This window comes from Chionomys nivalis, chromosome 4 (assembly GCF_950005125.1).
Source record: "Chionomys nivalis chromosome 4, mChiNiv1.1, whole genome shotgun sequence".
Classification (NCBI taxonomy): Eukaryota; Metazoa; Chordata; class Mammalia; order Rodentia; family Cricetidae; genus Chionomys; species Chionomys nivalis.
In genome coordinates, this window is record NC_080089.1 from 107592853 (window position 1) to 107607276 (window position 14424).

Below are 14424 nucleotides of genomic sequence, written 5' to 3' on the forward strand. Positions count from 1 at the left end.
CAGTGGATTGTAACTGCAGCTGCTTTTGCAGACACTTTCTGAGCATACTTAGAGCTCTTAATAAACGTAGCTGCTTATCATGATGTTTTAATCAACAGAAATATTTACATCTGCTAATTAGGCCCCGGAGTAGCGTTTCGGGCCCGTGTTGCCAGGTTCATCGGATCCCACTGATCTCATTTCCTGATATTAGACTTCTTCTCCCCTTAGGGTGCTTTAGACTCCTGGGATCTTGCAAGCGAAGTTTTAATTATGAGAATTTCCAGCTTGCAGAAATAGCCATGTTAATGGCTTCTTCTGCCGGTATGGGATTCCTGGAGGGGTTGGGATAGTGTTGACTGAATCCTGGAGAGAAACGGAGGAAGACACAGGAGCCTGACAAGAGATGGCGGTTAGACCAACTCACCCAGGATGGATATAGTTGGCCAAGACAGCTGGGCGAGCATGGGAGCAATGGAAGAGACTCTAGGCTGGAGCAGAATCATTTTGGAAGCATCTGTTGCAGTGGGAGGGGGATGGAGAGTCAGTGTTGCTCTGGAATGGCTTTGGGAGGAATGAGATGGTTGTGACCAATTGTCCCTCCAGTTGGTGTATGGAGTGTTGTTTTTCTGGATCTCATCACTGTTCCCCAGCCCAGGGACTACAGCTCTGAGTGCTCAGAGCCGGAGAAATGGTGGCTGTGTGGTGGGGACAGGTCACAGCTTGGGTGAAGACAAAGACGGGTTCTCTTCTGATGTCTTGGGATGGCGTAGATTTGTCTAGCTGTCTAATGACTGGGTGCGGATTGTGCACTGAAATGTGCCCCTGAGGTGATAAGGAACGTCTAGAATAATAAGGATATAAGAGGTCCCTTGCCTGCTCTTCCTCTTCTGTAATTTTGTTGACCTTAATTCCTTGCATTCTTTTTTCCTCTCACTTCTGCTGTGATAGACAAGGACTCTGTGGTAGTAATTCTCCCTGATCCACAAGGCATTTCTTCTGCCAGCGCTAACTCTTTTCTCCTTAGTGAGAAGCTAGACATATGCCCCTGTTTTCTTATTAATGTCCAGATATTAGCAGTTTTAAAAACTGGTAATAACTATGCAGAATATCTCATTAGGCTAGATTTTATTAAATCCAAGAAACATGGATTTCAACAATAATATGGAATATTATATATTTCTGATATTATAATAATGTTATATATTATTAATAATATGGAAATAGAAGGAAGTGAAATGAAATAGGCCTTTAGTTCAGGTCATTTTCTTAGGGAAAATACTGGCAATATCTTGTTCTCACCTTCCTAGCAGAATGTGTTCTGGTGAGGCCTTTGAGGTTCTAAGATCGTATTTCTCAAAATTCTTTTAGTTGGAGAAAGCAGCTCAGCAAATCTCTTCCACGAGTTTCCAAGATCTAGTTCCCCCTAGGCTCCATCTCTTGTAGGAAGATGGGTTTCATCTTCTTCTCAAAGTCCTGTCTGTTGGCGGTTATGTAAGCCAGGGAGGAGTCTGCGGCCAGGGCCATGGTTAGCTCCTTGTTGGACTTGAGCAGGAGACACTGAGGTTGGTTTCGGGTGGCTCAGTAGAGGTGAATAAGGACAGGCGGTCACCTTGAGGGTGGTGCCCTGACCTGTGAGTGGGTTGGGATGGTGGGTGAGGAGAAGGGCTCTGGGGTTCCGATCTGCAGCGAGTCAGTGTGAGGTCTTCTTTTCAAGGAGACTCCATGGCACTTACAGGAACGTGAGTGTGACTGAGTTCAGGGTATCATGGGCGGCGAAAAAACTGTATGTGGTACATACAGACGTCTATTTCAAGGGGGTCTCTGTCTCTCTCTCTCTCTGTGTGAAGGAGATCACAACGTTGAACAGAAACAGGAGCTGAAGGGATGTGCAGATATGGGCTGTGTTTTCTAAGTTGGGAGATTTGACACATGTGATAATGGAGCCATTCTGTGGGCTGGGGAACTAATCTCTGAGAGAGGAACAGGGTGAGGGAGAAGTCATTGTTCCTTATCTGGAGTTGATTCTCATCCTCTCAAACGACACAGTGGTGACATGAATATGGTGAGGTGAATATCGAAGCTATCAGATCCAACCCAGGAAACACTCATGTCTAACTGTCCTCCCTCAATAGGCCACCCCTCTGAGCCAGATGCTGGGTGTGCGCTAGGCTGCAGTGCTCTGGGCTGCCTGGGTTTCAGTCCTCCGGGTTACAGTCCTCTGGGTTGCAGAGCTCTGGGCTGCAGATCTCTGTGCTGCAGTCCTCTGGGCTGCAGAATTCTGGGCTGCAGTTCTCCAGGCTGCAATGCTCCGGGCTGTTGTGCTCCCTAACACATTCAGATTAAAGCTGAGTTTGTTTCCCTGGCTAGAAGATGATTAAAAAAAATTAAATTGGGGTACAAAGTGGTGAGTTTCATTAGGGCATTTTCACACACCCTTTGTGTTTGCTCATCATCCTTTCCCATACCCTGGCCTAGAACCTCTGCCTACTTGCTGATCCCTTCCCCTTGGGCATTTTATTACTCTTTTATCTCCTCCATCCTTGCTCCCCATCCCGTGAAGCCCCTTCTCCTCCTCTCAAGGGTCTTTTTTCTAGAATGACCCATACTCAGTCTCTCTATATACACACATATAGAAAATATAGTTTAGGATCTGTGTTTGAGAAGACATGTGGCCTTTGTTTTTGAGTCCAGGTGGCTTTGCTTAACGCAATAACGTCCAGTTCTAGTCTTTTCTTGTCCGACCTGCCGGGACATTGTTCTTCTCCATGACTGCATGGAGTTCCATCGTGTTCAAGCGCCACATCTCCTTACCCATCCTTCTGCTGATGGGCGTCTAGGCTGGTTCCACGTCCTGGCTATTGTTAACAGTGTGGCTGTAAAGATCATGGTTCAAGAATTATGGTACCTTTATGTTTGCGGCATTGGCATTTTGATATAATGTGGTTTTTAAGATTGTCCCAGTCCATATTAGTTGAAAATGTACTCTGGAGGGAAATGATCCAAAGGACCATGAAGGTTCAAGCAGGAATTTAGCAGAGATACACAAGCCTACTAGAAGCCTAGGGTGAAGGGCGCCTTGATGTTGGGCTGTACTCTGCTGCCCTCTTCTGTTCAGAGACTAAAAGTGCAGTTTTAATTTTATTTATTAAGATGTTTTGTTTTTGAGCTAGGGTATTCTTTGCTGTACAGTGGAAGCTGGCAGGAATACCATATCCTCCTGAGTGTTGGGATTGAGGACATGTGTGTGCCTATGTCAGATTGTATAACCATGTTTAAACTGAGGTGCTATGGAATGCAGAGTGGAGGCGAATTGATTACAAAAATAAAGATATCTCTCGAAGGAGAGGAATGTAGCACAAGGCCCTGGGTTTGATCCCCAGCCCTGCATTAGTTAGTCACGGAGTACACGCCTATAATCCCACGTCTATAATCCTAGCACTTGGGGTCTGGAAGTGGGAAAATCAGAAGTTCAAAGTCATCCCGAGCTACAGAGCTTGGTCTACGTGATACCCTGTCTAAATGTTTAAAGTCTCTTGAGGTTTTGGTCGTGAGGCTTTGGGGGCACAAGTGTGGTCATCTGTCGCTTGTATTACTAGTGCAGATGCCTGGGTTCAAAGGACACTCTGGTGTGGTTGGAAAGGAGGGCATAGACACAGACAACCCGGTCTGTCATTCATGCTGTGTGCAGCCGCCTCTTAGCATCCTAGCAGGCAGAGGGCCTGGACCAACCCAGCAAGAACATGGCCAAGAAGAGCAGTTTAGATAAACCTGGAGATGTGGGTTAGGGGTTAGTTGAGACATGGACAAGTGATTCAGGACAGGCTGGCTTCCACACCCAGGAAAGTCAGAAAGGCCTGGAGGCAGAGGTATTGAAGTGGACGTTTAATGGGGTCTTTGGCTGCTTGGTCAAATGAGAACCCTTTGTATCACCTCCTACACCAGAAGCCAAGTCCCATAAGGACTTGTGAGGAGTCCTGGGGTCAAGCTTAGAGAATTCAGGAAGCAAGTAGGCGTGTGTGTGTGTGTGTGGGGGGGTGTCTTTCTCCTTGCTTCCCATCTTTGGAAGGAACGTGTCCTCATTCATTGTCACCCCAGAGAAGGATGTTAAGAAAGCAGGTTGGGATGGACTTCTGGGTCAGCACAGATGGATCTAAGGTGAACAAGTATCTGGTAGGAAGATGTATTAGATTGATTTCCTGTTTGGGTGGAGGTCTGACCAGATGGCGAGAAAGGAAGTGTTCTGAAGCAAAGAATTAAAGTACCTGTTACAAAACCAAACCAAAAGCACTCATGCGCTGCATACTCTTGAGTGGAACAAAGACATTCATATAGTGAAGTGAATGACAGCTTTTTAGAGGTCTGAGGAGACAGGTCAGTGGGTAACAGTGCTTACCATGAAAGCAAGAAGACCTGAGTTCAAATCCCTGGCACCCACATGAAATCTGATTATGACTGTGTACCTGTAATTGCCGTGAAGGAGAATGGAGACAGGTAGGAACCAGGAACATGCTGGACAACCAGCCTAGCTGAAGCTTCAGGTTCAGTCAGAGATTCTGTTTCATTAAATAAGGTGGGGGGGGGAGGACAGCCAGTGTCCTCATGTGTGCATGTGTACTTGTATCTACACACATGCGTGCCCATGTACCACCTCTCACAAATAGATACATAATAAAATAATAATAGACAACTCTGGGGTTATTGAGGAAACCCTGACTGTGGAAGCTGGAGTCTTAACCACACTGGTCCTTCTCAGCACCGGTTGGTGTTCCAGGTAGGAAAAGCTTAGCCGTGAAGAGAAAAGAGCAGTGTGCTATGTTTTAGACAGACCCATACAATCATCTAAAAACTGATGTGATGTTCTGAGAACATGATCAGGACATTGAACACAGCGCAACTTCAAATAAAAGTCTGAGTTCCCAGAACATTTCATGTGGTTTCTACTGGTCCAGTGGGCTAAGCTTTGAAATTGGGAGTTTCCAGTTAAGTTTTGATATCCATTTTATTTTGTTGATATCCATTTTATTTTGTTATTTAATTGGCCAGATACTTTTAATGCTGATCATTTGACTGGAAATATTTGCAAATATTTTTGAGGGGAACATTTTTCTCAACAATTACCTAGGAAATATGATGAATGTACACAGTCCATCTGGCGATCCCAGGCACCAACAATATTTTGTTTTCCTTTCCTTCCTAACTAGAACTTTTTAGCCTAAATTATTTTCTTGCTTCTTTCAGGCTGCATCTGTCTGAGTGTAGGGTGGGCAGAACTGTCCTAGGATATGCAGCTATGGTTTCTTCTTGGCCAGGTTAGTTTAGGAGATAATGATGTGTAGCAGCCTAGGTGGGGGTCTGCAGGCCACCCACTGGGATTTCCAGGTCCTCAGAACAAGGATCCTGACCCTGGACACATGACAGGGACAGAAACAGCACTGACCAAGGAAGAAAATCTGTAGAGAATGAAAATGAGCCATAGTTGGATAAGAGTCAGAAGCTCTGTGGCTTCAGTGATGGGCAGTTCGGGACCTGTGGAGAGCTCTCTTCCTGGGCATGCTTCTTCCCAGATGGCAGGCTTGTTGGGAAGGGTTTCCAGCCTTTCCCTCTGTCCTTGCTTCCTCTCGTCTGTCAGTCTTGACCCAGACTCAGCAACTAAGACACAATGCTCACGACTTGCAGAGATGTGAGTTCACTGGCGGAACCACGTGTGGGGAAATATGACATCATCAGGATGTCATCAGGATCGCTCTTCTCCTTTGGAATCTCCAGAGAAAGAATTTTGAGGCTGTGCACAGAGTGCAGTGTGGAGATGGTAGTGTTTATTACAGTAAAGTGGAATGTTTTCAGGAGACCAGAGCCCCAAAGGGCCAGTTGGTGTTAGACACACTTCCAAGTGTGGAGAGTAGTCAGTGGTCAAGCAGACCACTGTGCAGACTTTTATTGCCTACATCTTAGGCAGGCTTTTCCCTATTTCAAAATTCTCTAGAATAGACAGTTTTCTGTGAAGGGTTTTCCTGCCCAGGTGATTGACAGGCCCATGGATAAATTCTGGGAGGCCACATTAGTATTTTCTTATTCTTTGTCAGGAATTTTATGACTAGATATCATGATTTTATAATTGTCTGGGTGGTTCAGAAAGTCATGCCTCTACCTGTGGGGCCAGAGAGTTCACTCGATCCCAGTCTTCTGAACCATAGGCACTATCCTGCCATTTCAGTTGCATGTTTAACAGGAGATTTTACAAGGTAGGGATGCATTCTTCAAAACCTCAACTATCTGTCTACCTAGCAAGGAAAGACAGGAGGACTGCTCCATCCTATACTGCTGGCTGCCACCATGACTCAGACACAGGGAGACCCACCATTCCCCCTTGGGCTCCACCCATAGGTGCTGATAGGAGCACAGGAGATCTGTGTTCAGGTCCCAAAGAAACACAGTTAAAGTAATATTGTGCAAATGCAAATGTAACACATCTTTGCCTAGTTAAAGTAATATTCTACAAAGCTGATCTTTGTATGTGCTTACTAATATTGAAGAAGGCCAGAGTTTGAATTTGGGTCTGGTTATCTTATTTTTAGTTCAGATGGAACCAGCTTCTACTGTGGTGAAGTACCATGCATCTTGAAGTTGTAGGAAGATAGTACTAGGTTTGAACACTCATGGTTTGTGTCATGTGGGGTGTAACATATGTTTCTTTATTTGAAGTGGGGTGGGAGTGTGTGCCACATCATATGTGTGGGCTGGAGTCAATTTCTCTCACTTTCTACCATGTCGGGCTTGAGAATTGAACTCAGGTCATTAGTTTTGATGGCAAGCACCTTTACCCACTGAGCCATCTCAATGCCCCTCCAGACCTTTTCTTGTTCTTAAATAATCTATGCTCAAAGCATCACTGATCCTTGTTATAATGCAGTGCTTCCCTACAGAAATAGTGTCCATCTACACTGTCCAGCATGGTGTCCAACTCGCAGGAGGCTGTTGGACATACACATGTGCCCAGTGCAGCTGAGAAACTGGGTTTTGATCCATGAATTTGAGCATCTCATCTGATAATGCGATGGTGCTGTCCTCCATGGCAGAGTGAACCCAAATCTGGTTCTTTGGTTGAAAATGTGAGCGGTTGCATTGAGGTTCAGCTAGATGTGTCTGTCCTGGGATACCCTGTAAGCTTCCATGGGTTATTGCTGCTTTGGCCTGGTTGCACGCTGACTCAAAATCCCTCTTTGTCTCAGTTGCAGTTTGATGGTTTGGATGTTTTGATTTCCTTATAGGTTCAGCGAAATGAAGACAAGACAACCACCTTGAAGCTGGCTGATTTTGGCCTGGCAAAACACGTGGTGAGGCCTATATTTACTGTGTGTGGGACACCCACATATGTAGCTCCTGAAATTCTTTCTGAAAAAGGTAAGTATTTCTCTCTACTCTTTGGTACTAAGGCTCAACAACCAACAAATGCTTTTCTCAGTGTTTTCCAACAAAGAGCAGTTAAAAAATTCTCAGTTGAAACTCATGCTTTCTAAAAAATTTATTTGTGTATGTATGCGTGTGTGTGTGTGTGTGTGTGTGTGTGTGTAGGCAGGACAATGAGATAAAAGAGAACAAGGAGAGAATCTGTTCAGAGAAGGCCATTTGTACCCAGGTCTACCACTAGGGGAGAAAAATGGAAACATTTCTTATGCAAAATGGTAAAAAATTCCTCCACTAACCTCCATCTAAAGGCAAAAGGGATCTCATATCAAACTCCATGAATATTCATTCCTCATTTGTGAGGATCAAACGAACTACTGTGGCAACATACTTTGCAGAGCATATAAACAGAAAATATGTGGCACATAGCCTGACAGTTGCTCCCTTGTGAAGCGAATTTACCTCCTGGCCGAGAGAGGCTCTGGGCAGGCTGAAAGCTCGGTCACAGGTGGAATGGGTAGCTCCTCATCAACACAGGTACCTGGAAGCTGTGATGAGGACACAAAGCATGTATGAGGCTGGGGAGTGTGTGTGTGGAGACTTGAGAAGACTAGTCTTACTGGATGTAGAGAGTCAAGTAGACATCCCGAACAAGAAATGTTTAGATTTTGAATGACAGGTGTCATGACCACTGAAATGTGATAACAGTCATAGAAGAGAACACTGAAAGCAAAGATGAATTAGATGAGAGACAAATCAAATTAGCATACGCTTCTAGAGAAAGCACACCAACTAAAACAGAGATCACATTAGAATAGAGACATCAGTATGTCGGTATAGACTACATCAGTTTAGAGACATTAATATATAGACACCAGTATAGAGATATCAGTATAGATTACATCACTTTAGAGACATTGGTATATAGAAAGATATCAGTATAGACCCACACTATTGTCCTATTGGCAACGATGGGAAGTCCTGGATAAATGGATAAATGTGTTGTATTGGCTCTTCAGTCTGATGACTAAACTGGTGGGCTGGTGGATCTGCAACGGTGCCACGACAAGGACAGTTGAGCTCGGACAAACCATGAGTCCTGCCTGCAGGAGGGAAGGCAGTCAGTAGGGGCTGGGCTACATGGAACATGGAACTGGATTAGAAAAGAACAAGCTGTAGAGGCCAAGGGAAAGTTGTAAGAGAAGGGCAGGGCAGAAGACTCTGTTCCCAAGAGTTAACAGTACTTGAGTGTTGGACAATCATCACTGAGCTGGCCGTCAGGGACTTTTATTCTCTTCAGTCTCTTATTGATTTGCAACTTGATAAGCTTGTTCTGAACTTAGGAAATGAACTTCTAATGTCCATTTAAAGCTACCAGTTGTGTTCATTTCCTAAGGGTGAGAAGTCAGAAAGTGCTTGAAAATGTGTCCATGGCCATTTGTGGTCAGATAAGTGAGGTACATACAAGCCTTGACCGGGCATCATTGTTCTAGTTCTGTTCTGCTCCTGGGGCAAACACCATGACCCAAAAAGCCACTTAGGGGAGGAAAAGGCTTCTTTCATCTTGCACTTCCAGGTCACTCTCAATCACTTAGGGACATCAGGGTGGGTATGCAAGGCAGGAACCTGAAGACAGACTGCTTGCTATTCCAACCAGGGACCTTGCAACCAGGAAAACAATAGAAGCCAAGGCAGAATGATGCTTGATGGCCTGCTCATAGGTTCATGGGTATCTAGCTTTCCTATTCAGCTCAAGCCTAGGGATGGTACTGCCCATAGTGGGCTTGACCCTTTTATCTGCATCAATTAGTAATCAAGATGATTCTCTATAGATACTGATCACAGGCTACGTTCAACTGAGACTCCCTTCTCAGGGAACTGTAGGCTATGTAAAAGTTGACAGTTAACTCTAACGAGGACAATTACTTTGCACATCATCTCATCTCCAATAAGTCATATTACAATCAGTGGTCATGTTTGCTACTTCTTTTCATTCTGACAAAATATCCGGCAAAGGCAGCTTAAGGGAGCAGGAGTTTTTGCTTTTGTTGCTGTTGCTGCACAGCTCAAGAGACAGTTTGTCACCCTTGACCCTCCTGTCTGGGGTTTCCTGCCACTGTGTTCTTGCAGGTTATGGCCTGGAGGTAGACATGTGGGCTGCCGGTGTGATCCTCTACATCCTCTTGTGTGGCTTCCCGCCTTTCCGAAGTCCAGAGAGGGACCAGGATGAGCTCTTCAACATCATCCAACTGGGCCAGTTCGAGTTCCTCGCTCCTTACTGGGACAGCATCTCTGATGGTGAGATTTGGGGGCTCCCTGTGATGGGAAGGAGGGCCGTGGGCCTCTTCTTACTCTTTCAGAGAGTGGTGTGGAGAGGTGTTTGGAGGGTGTGGGTGAAACTTCATGTGATGTATCAATTGTCCTCACGCATAGATGAGAGACTGGGAGGGCTCTCAGTTGAGATGGGGCCCTCCAGTCTGTGGATTCTCCTGGGTGTGTTGTATTAGCTTTTCCTGGGAAAGACGTTGTTCTGAGAAGGCTATGTGAGCAGCATAGATAAAAGTGTACACTTGTGTCTCTCCACGAAGGCAGAACTTATTGAGTAACGATAAATTCATAAAATAATGTTAATGGTAGGAATTTGCCAGATTGATAATTGGACCAATGTTAATACAGGTTCTTTTATTCCAGTCTTAATTACTACTATTAGTTCTTATATCATATGTCACAGGATAAACATGTATATCCACACACACATGCATGCACACACATGCTATTGAATAGATACAAACGGCCAAAAAGAGATACAGCAGAATTTCAAGAGGTTTCAGAAATGGCCAGAAAGAAATTAAGTAGACTCTACACTGATAAGATAAGGACCCCAAATTAGAGACAGTTGCAAGGTCGCCAGTGCCAGGCCATGCCGCTCACTGCCATTGTCAGCCAGGCTGCCGTCACTCACGGGGTTTGAGAGTGAAGTGGTAGGGTTGACTTTGGCTGAGAGTTAAAGGACAGGCTTAGGACAGAGCTGGCAGGCAGGTGGGTGGCAGGGCCAGACAGGAAATCAGGAGGATGGGTTTGGGAAGCACGATTAATGAAAACTCAGAGAGAGAAATTGGGGTTCAACCTGAAGGCCTGAAAAGCAAAACAGCCAGCCACTGGCTCTTACCTCGACCTCAGTCTGAAACGGTTATCCTGCCTCCTGGAATCTCAGAATGAGGCTGTGTGTTGAGAGCTGTTTCCTCCTGTTTAATAATCCTCTCTAGGGCTGGGATTAACGGTGTGCACCACCATGATTAAAGGTGTGTACCACCTGATTTCTATGGCAACTAGTGTGGCTACTGGGATTAAAGGCGTGTGTTGCCATAGCCTGGTCTGTAAGGCTGACCAGTGGGGCTGTTTTACTCTCTGATCTTCAGACAGTCTTTATTAAAATACAATTGAAATGCCACCATAGGTTTGTAACAGTTGGGTAGGCTGTATCAGCAGTGGGGGCGGAGCTGAACTGAAGCCCCAGGGGTACCTGGGAGTACTCTGCCTGTTGGTCCTTGATTCATATACCAGGTATCACAGGTTGATGGGGACTCTTGCCAGTGCAGTGCTGGGTGTCCTCTTTCTGGGTTTAAGTCAGGGTATTGCACCCTTTTCTCAGTCTGGTGCGTTTAAGCTCTTGAGCATGGTACCCATATTCTTCTACGGCCTCAATCCACTCCAATACATTTGTAAGTGGTAATTTTTCTACTCTCGGGGAATACAGTATAGGCTGAGCCTCGTGAGTGCTACAGACGGACGAGCATGGCACGGTGGAGGGCTGAAGCAAGAGTCTTCAAGTTCTACCAGACAAAGGAGGTCTCTTTATTTAAAGGTTTCTGAGAGGGGTGGGGGGTAGCAGTGGTTCTGGACCCTGTGGAAGCAGGCTTAGTTAATATGTAAGCTATGCTATGTGCCTACATTCCTGTTGCCTCTGATTCCCAGGCAGGGGAGAAGGGGCTGGGCTCCCTTAGTGAGGACAGAGGGTTGCAGCTGCTGGGAGTCTCTTTACAGCAGCTGGATGTGGACTATCAATCATCCACAGGAGACTGCAGTGGGGCAGGGCCGGATCTGTGAGGCTTTTCCCTTGTGGCCCGTGGTGGGGGGTAAGGGGTGTTGGGGATAAGGAGGTGGGGTGGGAGTTGGGTGGGAGGTGGAAGGGTATGGGTGTGGGTGTGGGGTGGGAGATGGGGGGCAAGGGGGTGGGAGGTGGGGGATAAGGGAGTAGGGGTGGGGTAGGAGGTGGGGTCTGACTTCCAACAGAGTCCTCATCTCTCTAGGCTTAGCATGGACTTGAGTGGAAAGTGAAATTCAGTTGAGTTAGTGCTAACGGCTGCTTAGGTTTCTTTGCATGGTTTTCAGTTTTGTCAGTAAGCAGAAATATTTATCAGCTTAGGAAAAGTGAACATGTTTTATTTAAAACTTGGTTAGTTTGCTATAAAAATTTAAAGTGTGTAGATGTGGTACCCGCTCTGTTTCCTTGGCCTGGATGTATGGGTGTCAGGAGTGGGCCTGGAAAAAGCAAGCAGCTGTCTGCTACAGCTGCGCTATCTAGCCCTGTTCACCCTTGGCTAATTCTAAGGGTCAAAAAGTAAGGTTTCATTTATTCAGCACCACTAGCCGGATCTCTCTTTCCCTATTCTTTCTTTCCCATTTCCTCTTCCCTCCCCTTTCCTCTTTCTTTCCTCCCCTTTTCCTTTTGTCTGCAGCTTTTTATCCTCCCTTCCCTTCCTCTCCCCTCCCCTTTTCTCCTCCTTTTTCTTCTTTTCCCTTCCCTGGCTCTTATTTCCTTCCCCTTTCTCTTTCTCCTGTTCTTTTTTATTTCTTTTCTTTTTCTTTTATTTAAATTATGTTTTTTCAGACAGGACCTCACTCTGCAGCCCAGACTATCTGGGAACTCACTATGTAGCTCGCCCGGGCTAGCTCGGACTCAAGTACTCCAGCCTCCTACTTTAGCTTTAACTTCATCTCTAGTGCTGGGGGTTATGAGTGGTTGGAACATGTCTGGGGTGTTTCCAACTCCTGTCCTTCTATTCCAAACAAGGAAAGCTTGCTAGCATTCCCACGGTGCTGATGTATGTGTGGGCTTCCACTTCATGGCTTGAAAGGAAAGAATACCATAAAGCCACCTGTACCCATTACTCTTTCCCCAATCTCTCTGTCTTCCACAGCTGCCAAAGATCTGGTGAGACATTTGCTGGTGGTGGACCCCAAGAAGCGGTACACAGCCCACCAGGTCCTTCAGCATCCCTGGATTGAGATGGCAGGACACAGCACAGTGAACCCACAGAAGGACGAGTCCCCCAGCAGCGAGGGTCGGTTCCAGAGCCAACACAGGAAGGTTGCAGGGCAGGTGTCATAGTCATGTCTGGGGCACCTAGCCAACCTTCTCTCCTTGTTGACACAGAAGAGGGCGGGCATCTACAAGAAGACCATGCAAGCCCTCTCTCCAAGGACTAGAGAAAGAGAAGAGACACCTGGCATATTTTAAAGAGTGGTTTAAAAGCAAGTCCTACTGTTAATTGCTCTATGATATTTTTAGATTTGTATATCTAAAGTCTTTAATACTTTTTGGGTAAGAATTGCCAAGAATGAAGAATTTTGATAATAGCAATGAGTTCTGTTTCCTCCTTGTAGTCAAGTTCATAGTGGGCTACATGAGTGTGCTTTCCATTGTGAGAGCTCCCCCCATATGAAGAATGAGGTGAATCCTGGCTTTTCTATTTCAATAAAGCATACTCTGAGGAATAGAGAACGAACTGCCCTGTTCAGTAGTGGTGGTGATGGTGGTGGGGAGAGCTGGGGAATAGAGTTCAACACAGCTGTGTTTTAACCTTTGACAGTTGTGGGAAAATCTTATTTTCGTCTCAGAACAGCAGAGACCAGTCAGTAAGTGTAGTTCTATGAGCTGAAATTCCATGAAAAAAAAAAAAACAACAGCACTTTTTTGGGAAGCATCTGCAGGCTGGTTGGTTAGAATTTCATGATTATGGAAAATTGGAATGTACAGACCGAGAGCCAAAAATTATCTTGGGTTTCTTTATTCCCCTTAATAGTTATGTGTCACCAAACTATATCTGACCTAACAGATAAAGCTGTTAGAACATATTAACTCAGCCGACTGCTAGCTTCTACTAACCCCCAAACTAAGATGGAACAGCGTCCAGAGCCCACCGAAAAGACATCCCTGCCTTGCCATCAGCCACCTACTTAATTCTATCACCAGTATATTTGGCAAATTCATTGATTTGTGACTTTGTTTTATTTGGTGATAATAATAAAAAAATCATATCACAATTTCCAGGATGATTCATCATTTAGGGCAACATGAATGTGTGCTGCCAGGCCGTGATCACTCTTGTTTGGCTCAGAATAAATAATTTCTTATTCTTTTTGGAGCAAGGACTGTATGTTTTTTGTTACCAATTCCCACCCTACTTTACAGATGGAGAAACTGGGGTGAGGAGGGGCCTGGTTTGCTCATCATTATTTAGTTTACAAAACCAATCTTAGCTGTTGGAGGCGGACCTAAGGCTGTGCAGAGCGGCCCCACCCCCTGGTCTTGTCCCTCCCTTCTGCTCTTGTTGCATTCCTTTCACTGAGGAGCTGAAGCTTTGATTCCCGCTAGGGATGGAGAGGAGGAGGAACTGGAGGAGGAGAAACCAGGAATTACTACCCCATTACCAGAGAGGCACAGACTCGCCCTGAAGGCCTTGTGATAGTTCTAGTACCCCTGTTTCCTGCATCATGGAGATGACCAGGCTGTGGTCTGTGACTGCAGGTAGAGGTAATGGTCCTCACCACAGGTGTGTGTTTCCCTTGTGTGTGTGCAGGTGCACAGGTATGTGGGGGTCGAGGGCACCCTTAGGTGCCATTCCTCAGGTACCATCCATCCTGTGTTTTGAGACACTGGCCTGGAAATCACCAAAGAGGGTAGGCGGCTAGTCAGTGAGCCCCAGGCAGTGGGATCACAGCACTCCATTGCCCAACTTTCACACAGGTATTGAG

General features: G+C 45.7%; 1 protein-coding gene across 1 annotated transcript in view; it reads left to right on the forward strand.

Annotated features, from left to right (window-relative positions):
* Dclk3 (doublecortin like kinase 3) overlaps window positions 1–13737 on the forward strand; it is a 45774-nt gene extending 32037 nt beyond the window's left edge. The window contains exons 3-5 of the mRNA XM_057767814.1: window positions 7251–7383; window positions 9517–9684; window positions 12588–13737. Coding sequence (XP_057623797.1) covers window positions 7251–7383; window positions 9517–9684; window positions 12588–12778 — 492 coding nt within the window. The 3' untranslated portion in view covers window positions 12779–13737. The remainder of the gene's footprint in view (window positions 1–7250; window positions 7384–9516; window positions 9685–12587) is intronic.
* The last annotated feature ends 687 nt before the right edge of the window (window positions 13738–14424 follow it).